Genomic DNA, 10,928 nt, shown 5'->3' on the forward strand with positions numbered 1-10,928 from the left:
TTCTGGGCTACAGCAAGCTAGCAAATAGATATAGACATTTTGCTAGGGGTTCAAAAATAACAACTCTTCATTACAGACAGTACAAAAATGTGCATATTCATACTTGCACATCAATTATCTTTTTCCCTAATCTGTATCTCTTAAATTCTTTGTTTTCCTGTCCAGGGAGAATGAACCAGGACACAGTAAAGCACAGACTATACAGCATAAGAATGATCTATGAGATAATCACAGTTCACGAAAGTCAAAACAAGTGTTTTTGAGCCCTCAGGGAGGAAAGAGAAAAAAGAGAAAGAAGTCATCATGCCCCAAAGCACATTAACAATAGGTGAGCAGTAGATGGTAAAAAGTGATCTTCTGCAAAAGAAATTTACACATTTCCTAGCATATCTTAAAGGCTTCTTCAGGAGAGTTCTATAGTTGCCTTTAACCTGTCACCTGTGCCTAGGTCATCTGAGAGTTTTACACTTGTTTATTGCTATATGCACTATAAGCTTCACCCGGCCAAAAAAAGTACATTGATAGTCTCTTACAGTAACAGTGGGGCTATCAAATCCAAACAAAGGTTTAGTAGCTGATTCATCTTTCATTTAATTTCTTCTGTATTTCATTTTACTTGATTACTTACTGAAGTCAGAATAACATTTTACAGCACTGTGCCATGAGCAAAACCCTGTCATAGTCCTCTTCTTGTGGCAGGCTCATCCCTGTCATCCAGACCTTCCAAAAGTACGTTAGGAAATGAGACCACAAACCACCGTGGCTCTGTTTCTCCTGTTTTACAGGGAAAGAAACATATTCAGTGACATACATTTACATTTACAAATATGTTTTATGTAAGAGTAAACAAGCTAAAATCATGTGTTAGTGTTTGCAGACAAGTTTTATGATGATCCCTCCTTTCTCCAAGAGATCTGTTCTCTGTCTTAATTACTGGAGGACATGTCTACTCTGTGGAAAAGCAGACTCAGAGACAGACTTTGCTTGAAGACAGAAATATAATCACTGCAGGGTACAGTGGAGCTACAGAGCATGCTGTCATGGTGCAACTGCAAAACAGCCCTACAAATTCTACATTCAAGCTGATAAAACTAAGAGTTACTGCAACGCACCTTGTCAATTGGAGGGCAGAGCTCAGCAACCTCCAGTGCGCTCCACTGCATTCAGATACTCCTGAAAGTACTAAGTTTTGAGGGGCTATTTCACTCTTGGAAATTAAAATCAATCATCTTGATGGTTTTAAAAAAAAATGTTACCATTGGCTCAGAAAAAACAGAGCAGTAGTTTTTCACTGCAGGCATATAAATTCCCTAACCACAGGAACTATCTAAAATTCTAAATGTCTTTTTCTCTTCATATTTATTTTTTGTCATGTGCGACAAATGAGTAATTCTTGTTTGTTACACAGTTGTGTATCTGAGTCCTCCCAACAAGGCAAAATGAAAAGACTGGTACATAGAAAGGAAATAGAGACCTGTTATATTCAAACTATCCAGCATATCACTGTTGAATGAATATTCAGCTCATTCTTTCTAAATCTTTTATTCAATATTTATTTAGGCAAAGCTCCCATTGATTTCCTTAGGAGCTTTAGTTGAATAAGCACATCGAGACTCAGTGCTGTTTTTCATTGATTAAAAAAAAAAAAATCTTAGTTACTAAAGATTGCATTTTTTTCCAAAAAAGGAGTTGTAAGTAAGTTTCACCACGATTACAAAACTATTGCAAACTATGCTGCTGCATAGTAGATAGGCATCCTGTCATTGATTGGGAAAGGAGGCTACAGTGAGAGCCACAGTTTTCTCGCTTGGAACGTAAAAGGGCTTCCTATTCTGTACAACAGTCAATCTATAACCATCATCAGATTCTGGATAGTAAAAAGGCTTTAAAGTAACCTTAAAAGTACCAAGGTACTTTTATCTGCTTTATTACTCTTTTATGAAAAGAAATGCTGTAATATTCTGCTGATTTTGTTCATAATACAGTCTCTTTTCACTCTGTGCTTTCTTTAGAAGCAAAAACAAAAATATGTTTTGACAAGACTGTGGTTAAAATGGAGCTTTAATAATGGTTTGTCAAAGAAGTGGAAAGATCAGACTGTCAGGTGTGTAAAATGGGGAATTCCAGCTTATTTAAGTTAATGAGATTTTCACTTTACCAGAACATTATGTATGGTCAAAATACCTGTATATGTCATCCTTTCAGGAGTGAAAGACGCTCTCACTGGTAGGATGTTTCCAGCTCCTCACTTAGTCCCTATATTTTCTTTCAGACTATCAATAGCAGCATCCTTAACCCTTGGGAAATCAAGGACAACCCACATACCCAAACACAGACAAGGGAGGCTCTGGGAGCTTCAACACCAAACACAAATGCATTGGGTATAGCTGGTGATTACTGTAAAAAGCAGTCAGTACAGCTTGCTATGCTTATTCCTAACATTCGTTTAGAGTAGGATATCTCGATGGAACTGGAACCCATCTCACATAAGTTTTGATGTCTACAAAGCCTACAGCTGACCTAATTATCTATACTCAGAGTCATAATCAGTGATGAGACAAATGGCATTTCCACACTGCAAATCGCATTATACTAGGTAACTAACTTTGCATGCGATTTTTTCCTTCGATCTTCTGCATGACTTCTTCCTATAAGAACTAGGTTTTTTCTCTCATATGACTAAAAATGGACTCATCTAGCTCAGAAGCAAACATTTAAGTTTCAGATTTTTAATTTTAGACAAATAAATCCCAATTTTCCTGTCTCTGCAGAAGCCACCAGAGTTCATCATATATTTCAAAATTAAGGCATATTTGCTGATAAATGAAGCAGTGAAAATTCAGGAAAAATCTGCCTACTGCAGCTCCTATATAGTTATTTCTAATTCAAAATGTCTTCTAACTTTAAATTAGTATTTTCTTATTAATACTGCATAGCAGTAAACATCATATGACCTCTACCATAATTCGTAATCCTGAAGTAAAAAACTTTCCTCTCTCCTCTCCTCAAAACTTTCAGATAATTACAGAATATCCATGTTGAGCATATCCAGTCTAATGTAACAGAGGATATGCACAATGCCACAGGTGAATTGACTAAAGTGATTCGGGCTCCCTGTATGCAACTCAGCCTGTCTACAACATCACTTTTATAGTGTGTGTTACCCTCTGAAGGTCTTACTCTTGCTGTCTGGTTCAAAACCTCTGCTCTAGACCTTCTCTAATAATAACTTACTCCATTTACTCTCCTAGTGAGGTTGTTTATTAAGTTATATGGCATCTGAGTAATAATATTTTTTGTACCCTGCTTAACCACATACTTTATGAGACTTCATTTTTTTTGTTGTTTGGAATTTTCTTTAAATGTATATTTTCACAATAACTCTGAACAGGTCAACCAGATACAGCTGGGGATTTTTAGTGGCAAATTTTAAACATAATCGGGAAAAAATCTTTATAAAATCATATTTTTAGGAACAAGTTAGGTTTTGAAAAACACTTTCTATTTAGATTTAAGAGTGGACAAATAAATGCCTGAAAAAGAGCAAGATCTTCAGCTATCGGCTGAAGAATGATATTAAGTAATAAGAATAAATTCAAATATTCCAATGTACTGTTTTAAATGTATTTTTCCCTCAACACCAAATATGTAAATATGTTAATTGCTAAAAGATTGTTATAGAAATAAACAGTCAATCTAACTGCAAGGAACAAGCAATAGCTTATTCTTGAGCACAACCAAATAACGAGATCTACTTAATAAAAAAAATAATTAGACCCATTACCCAGCTGGATAGATTTTCTAACCATATTTTTTCTCTATCCTTTGAGATTTAAAACCCTACAGGTAGTTTTCTTCACTAGTCTATTAAGTGAGTATGGTATTTAAATAATAATTCTGTAGTTACTAATTTTAATCTACTTAAAATGTCAGAAGTTTCCAGGATTTCAATCACTTTTCAAATTATTGCACTGAAAATACTCATTAAGTAGAATATAAACAGTATCATTTTTACCTCCTAGTCCACACTACATTTTGCTTACTAAAAAATAGCATAGCAATTTGTAATAAACACTGAAAACTGCCTCCTGAAAAGCAGAGTAATTGGACACCAACCCTCCTCTGCATTTCACAGATTTAACTCAAGGTTACTGGCATAGCCTTTAACTGATAGAAGGATACCTATAGAGTATCCCTTTGACAAACATTAGTCTCTCATGCTATACTAGCATATATATAAAACACAAACACACAACAGATAAATAAGCATGATTAAATACATAAGTATAAAACACTGAAGAATTAAAATTTCAGTTAGCCACAATTGGTTAAACCCTAGCATTAAAGCTGCATCATTTTTTACAAACAAATAAAGGAAACCTATTTTCATCATGACAACATACTATATCTCCTATACATTTTATGTTATTTTCACGTTTAGAGAGACAGCTTTTATCATAAAGGCATTTATATAATACATGCTAGTAAACTGTGACATATGTATCTCTTTTTCAATTTTAATCTAGAAGTCATGCACAGGCCCTGACTGCCAAAGTTACAAGTTGTAAGTTACAAAAAGTATTTCATATTCAAGTACTACCAGATCAATCTACCAAAATATTTAATGTTAGTCATATTTAACAGTGCAAAAACCCAAGCAGTTGTACAGAAACTTGTAAAATCGATGTTATCATTATTGTTTTGTTTTTCCTTCCCTCTTCATAAATCAACTGAGAAGTGAGAGGGAAGAGCGAATTTTAACTTTTCACTTCAGAAACCTCTTAAATAAAGTTAATGTGTACTTCTGGAGTCACCGACAGACATGACTAATTTTAGTATTGACTATTTCTTTATTTTTCTTAACAAATTGCCTGGTGTGTTCTAAGAAGCAGAGCCCTTTGAAATAGTGATGGATCTCACTGTCCCCACCTCTGTTATCACCTTGTTAGATGAGAGCAACTCACAAGAAATAAACACATAAAAGTACTGAGAAGCAGTTCTAACTTTCTCACAAAACAGAGGTCTAATACTGTACAATACTGCACACTGAACTCTCAAACTTGCAAGTAGCACCAAAGCACAGGGTCATTTTGGGGGAAAAGAAAATGAATATTTTAAAGATGTAATGCTTCTTGAGCATTCAAGTGTTCTTTGATTTGCTTGTTTGAGGTGGGGAGGCAGAGGGGGTGAGAAGGGATGGGGGAGAGATTTAATCTATTTTTTCCCAGTTAAACTTGTTAGAAGCTATGAAATTGTGATTGTTAAGTTCTTACAGAAGAAGAATCAATAGACAGAATACTGGCAAATATATCATATGAGATATATTAATATATGACAAACTATTTGTTATTTTCTACTACAGCATAGAAGCAGTCAGAAAAAATACTAAACTTGAGCATTGTACCTGATATACAATGATAGAAGTCCACCTGATTTTGTGAGACATAGGTAGCTGGATACAACACCTTAGTTAAAGATTGTCTTTCTTGTGGATGAACATAGATGTATGCTTACATCTACTTATTATGGAAGAAAAAAAGCGGAATGACCATGACTGCAGAATTATCAAGATATGAAGAAGTTAGTGATTACTCTGGAACTCCTGTCTAGCACTTAACTGAAACACAGTAGATCCTAACACATAATGCAAATGTTATTACTAGCACTGACAACATACTTTACATATAATCTACTGCATTTTCTTTTTATGGTTGATCCTATCGCACTTCAAGAATGTCATTATTTGTCTGTCACTGTCCGCCAATCATGATCAAATTTGCTCCATCCGTCTTGCTGACTGAGCCCAGGGACAAATATGTTCATGGGAATTTGAAAGCCTAGAGCAATGGGAGGCAAATTGTTGCTTATACTCAGTGTAATCAACCCAAGGACTTTCTGTGAAGTCTCAACCTTGAAAGTCTGAAATAAATTTTGGTAGATTTTTCCATTGGCATTGGTTTAGATTTGATGTTGATACAAGCTTTTGATGTTACTGCACTAAAAACATGCAAAATATAGTAGAGATGTCTGTAATGTTTTATTCATGTAAATAATTGCCCAGAGGTGGCCTGATCTCTGATGAGGTGTCCATTGCTATCTCAGAGCAGAGATAGATAATAACAAACAGACGATAAATAATAACGAGGCTAAAAGAACATTAAGGAAGTTTCTACTTTCTCTTCCCCTACAGTTCACATCAACCACAAACTAATGGTAAAAGAATTACATTTTAATTTAAATTGTTTGTGATAAACAGCATTTTAATATATTTTTAATGCAATTCCATAAAGTTGTCAAATAGTCTACGGAACTGTTTGGTACCAATGATTAACATCAGAATGAAATTATTTTCTAAATTAAGATGCAATATTTTCCTTGTAGCAAGTATTCTCTTCCCTAGGGATATTACTCATACAATGACTTGCGTCTGATAAAATAATCAAAGTATGTGATCACTCAGTCCTCTATTTGAAAACGTCAGCATCAGCAGTAGTTCTCTGCCAGGTTTACAGTAGGTCTTCTAGCATTAGCAAGAAATCCCTGATATTTAAAAATAATAACAACAGTAATAACAATAATAAACATTTCTGTGTTTATAGAAATCATTGCAGTACAAATATGAAAATCTGAATGGATAAAAGCTTCTGTAAAACTAGAGAGTTTTAACAAAGAGAAGTAAGTATAAAGAGGTGAGAATTTACACAGAAAGTCCCTAATTTGTTCTCTTTATTTCCATTTACTGTCAAAATTAACCTTATAAATTTTTAGTTACAGTTGAGTTGATATGTGTAGAGGGTTTAATTATGTTCTGTGCAACACTTCAGTTTTAGAGAGTTTAAAACCAGAAAGTACTGCACCTATTAGAGTACCAATTTCTGGCAAGTTCTCAAGGGCTGATTTAGTAACTTGCTGATTTACAGCTATTGAGACAGTTCCCAATAAAATATAAATGTTTCCTAGCTCCAGTGAAAAAAACTTACAGGAGTACTTGCCTTAATCCTCCATTTAAAACTCACACTTGACCTTATACAGTTACTTATTGAGGGCTGTGCACTTCAAACTTCTTTCAACTGCTTTGGAAGTGCAATTCTTTGGAAGGAAGAAAACATAGGAAAGCATGAAGCAGCACTATTACAGAACTTTTAAAAGATTTGAGTTTCCAGTAGCAGTTACTACCTCTCTTGGTTGGAAGTGTCAGTGTTATTTTTCAGGGGAAAAAAAACCAATTAACAACAACAACAAAAAAATATAAACCCAAGAACAAACTTTCATATTGTAGATTATAGGGTCTGTCACCTTCAGATATCCTAAGAACTTCAAAATCATTTTACTCAAAAGAGGAATACTGTGATTCTTTTAAGACAGAAGTAATTCTTAACACATCAATTTTTGATCCAAGACATTTTCTTTGTACAACTGACTTAGTAACATTAGCATTGACACTTCAAGGTGAAGTGTAAAGGTCTTTACTTTGGTCTTTTCTTAATGGCAGCTGGTCTGAAGTAGGACAAAGGAAAACTTAAGTATTCAGGATCTGGTATTAAAGAAAGAACCATCAAGTTAAAAGAAGAAAAATAGATTCATTTAGAGGAAGAATAAAAAAAACAAAAACAAAAACAAAAAATATTTTCTTTGATGATTAGCAGCCTACTGGACAATCTAGCCATCAAAATCCATGCAAGAAAACTGAACTTTAAGTGGTTTTGTAAATGTATTTGAATTCATTAATGTCAATAGTAGAACCACCTACTGAAAAGGATTTCAGTTCCTGGTCAACTTCTCAAGAAGAAAGGAATAAATTAAGTTCAAGTGAGTATATAATGGCTGCTGCATGTATCGACTATAATCAGTAACTATGAAAAATCTTTGCTCCTGAGGTCATTTTATGAAACCTAACACATTAACAAAATTCATACTTTAATATTGAGATGGAAACTGTCACTTTTAAAACAAACTAACTCTCCCACTGAAATGTTCACTTCCAAAATAATATATATATAAAAAGAGATTTTTTTTCCAGATTAGATATTGAAAAGGAGTAATATGCATTATATTGGCTATGTTCTCTTCACATGTTAGCACTCACTCCTTAATTTAAATAATTTAATTTACTCTTCCCACAATCAGTTTCCTTGCCTGCAGCATGGGGAGATTTCTTACTTTTTTCAGTTCAGATGACTGCTTTGTCATAGGAGTTAGGACTTATTAATAAATAAAGATACTATACATTTACAAATACTTGAATATATGTGAAAAACCTGTTCATTCAAGTCACTCATTTGATACTGTAATTGAGTTCGGCTTGTTTTTGAGAAGTATTTGAGAATGACAGTAGTAAATGTATTTCATACCTGATTTGTTTTATCCTTCATAATTCTGTACTGGGAAGAAGCTTGAGCCTTTTCCTCAAACCTTGCTTCTTAAATTGTAAGAGTGACCTCTAGTGCTTCACCGCTTTGCTGTGTGATGCAAGTCTTTTTTGCAATGGTTTTAATATGCCTCCCTGTAAGCAACTGATTTAGTTTTGTGCATAGTGCCAAATGCTATTAATGTGCAATTCAATTACCATGGTCTTGTGTAAAAATGGATGTATTCATAAACTGTACAATGCAGAATGATGAAGAGAATTAAAGCTGTGGCTGGATTGCAGCAGGGTGTTTAACAAGAGGAACTTAGTATTCATGTTTAGGGCTACACTGTGCACTTGAGTACCAAATGAGATATCATTACTGAATGACAGCACAAGATCATTTTGGTGCTGCAATGTGAATGTCTGGCTTATGGGAGCATGTTTAGTTTACAAACTATCCATATGCAAAACCCTAGGCTATAGACCCACAGAGCAGTTCAAACTTCTCTCCCATTGCTCAAATGTTTCCAGGGAGCTGTCCCCTGCCACTGGGCTGTAAGGTTATTCGTGAACATTCCTCCTTGCTTTGGCGTGCACTTTCTTCCCATAGAGGCATTGCTCCTGCCCTCCCTGTTCCTGTGATGCACAACCAGTGCCTTAGCAGGAAGGGGAGAAAATATGCTCAGTTCAGGTTATGAGCATCTGGCATTTAGGCTACTGTTCTACCACATGTATGCAAAATGAAATCCTTCAGCTTGCTGAAGCCGAATCAAATGGAACAAGAATAGCTCAGAATGATAAAACCCCTCGAAATTAGTTTCTTGATAAGTTTTGTCTTTTCTTTTTAATTTAAAGATAATTAATCTAATTCAACACTGAAAACAGAGATTTTCAGGTATATATCAGATTTGCCTCCTAGAGAGCAGATTGTCTTTAAAACTGTAATCACTCTCTGTATTTTGCAATACCATCCTACTGATTAACTATGAATAACTCATTTTTTAAAAAAAACTTTCTGCTGGAACTGATAGTGTTCTCTTCTTTAGTCATGCATGAACAATACTCCCTAAGCAATCAATGCAGAGACCATAAAGTCTTGCTATCTACATTTTTCCTTGTTATATTTGTACTGCTCTTGAACTGCACGGTAATGTCCATTAGAGTTATTTGAGGGCCAGCTTAATTCAGGAGATGCAGACACCAGCTCTCAAAATTATAAATTGCTAAAAACCAAGCTGAAGCAGTACACAATAGAAATCTGCCAGTAATTTCCACGTAAGACACAGTTCTTTGGAAAATGCTGCAATTACAAACAGAAAACAAAGATGAAAATAAGGCTGAACATGCATCCCTTAGTAAAATGCTGCTTTCAGATACTCTTAGACTGTAAGCTTTATAAACAATATTCTGTACATAGACTCATGACAAAAATCTACAGAAGGGTTTTAGAACATTTTCAGCCTAGCAACTTGCTGTCATGGTTTCAAAGCAGTAAGCATTTGTCTCAAAAATAATATTTATTCTAAACACAAATAAAATATGATAGAAGTTTTCAAAACACTCTGGATTGAGTTGTAAATCATATGCAATACTTACATTTATTCCCTGCCACTGCCGTGTGCCAGTTATGAACAGACAGGAGAAACAACAGCTTCAAGAAGATTTCAGTGACAGAATCCATTTTCACATTCACTGAGGCACCCAAAAGAACCAGAGTATTAGGAAACAGCTGCTCAGTACTTCAGTCCTGCTCCTGCCTCTTCTTCTCACTGCCTCTCTCTGCCTCTTCTCGCAGTGCTTCCCAGTGGCCAGACACCTCAGTCAAATGCACTCCGCACCTCCTCACACATACACACACACCTCCAAATCTGCTTTTGCCTCTAACAGCAATCCCTGAAGAGCAACAGCGAGAATCTCTCCTTCAATTTCACAGCATCACTCAGGGCTAAACCGCCAGGCTCCCCTGCACCGCTCGGTGACTGAAGCCTCACGCTCGCAGCGCGTCCTGGACACCCCTTGTGGTGACAGGTAGGAAATGTGGGGCTCTGGTGAAAGCCAGACAATAAGACAGAGCAGCCAGCACATGAGCACTGAGACACAGCCGCTTGCTGGGTGCTCGCCCTGGCCAGTTCTTTGTCATTACCTTTTTCTTTTTTTTTTTTTTTTTTTTTTTTTTTCCGGGGGGCGGGGGGCGGGTGAGGGGAGCATTAGTTGTTCATGTTGCCGTTCCTCGTGTTTTTTCAGCGTGGTAATTTGTTACACTTTCAGCCGCGAAGCATTCCAAGTTCTGCATTTTTGCATGAACACATTTTACCTGTAGTAGAGAACCTAAGCTTACAAGTAAGAAGAGTGGTCTACCTTTACTTATGAAGTGAGCATAGGACCAAATGATCGGCTGCCCCTCAGAAAAATGCACCATGAATGTCCATGGTTGGGTTTATTACTAATACTTATTTATTACTTATATAATACTTATTTATTACTAATACTTACTTTAATACTTACATTAAAGATTTATATTCTCAACTCCTAAGAGTAAATACTTATAATACAGACATAAGATTGTGCCAAGCTTTCC

At 35.4% G+C, this 10,928-nt stretch overlaps 1 protein-coding gene across 1 annotated transcript in view; it reads right to left on the reverse strand.

Annotated features, from left to right (window-relative positions):
• Positions 1–10,031, reverse strand: part of CNTNAP4 (contactin associated protein family member 4) — a gene marked incomplete at both ends in the record, with an annotated part of 249,960 nt that extends 239,929 nt beyond the window's left edge. Inside the window, one exon of the mRNA XM_082337582.1 lies at positions 9,947–10,031. Within this exon, the coding sequence (XP_082193708.1) occupies positions 9,947–10,031 (85 nt within the window). The remainder of the gene's footprint in view (positions 1–9,946) is intronic.
• Positions 10,032–10,928: the final 897 nt, after the last annotated feature.

The sequence above is a fragment of the Platalea leucorodia genome, assembly GCF_965183815.1.
Source record: "Platalea leucorodia genome assembly, chromosome: Z".
NCBI classification, from domain to species: Eukaryota; Metazoa; Chordata; class Aves; order Pelecaniformes; family Threskiornithidae; genus Platalea; species Platalea leucorodia.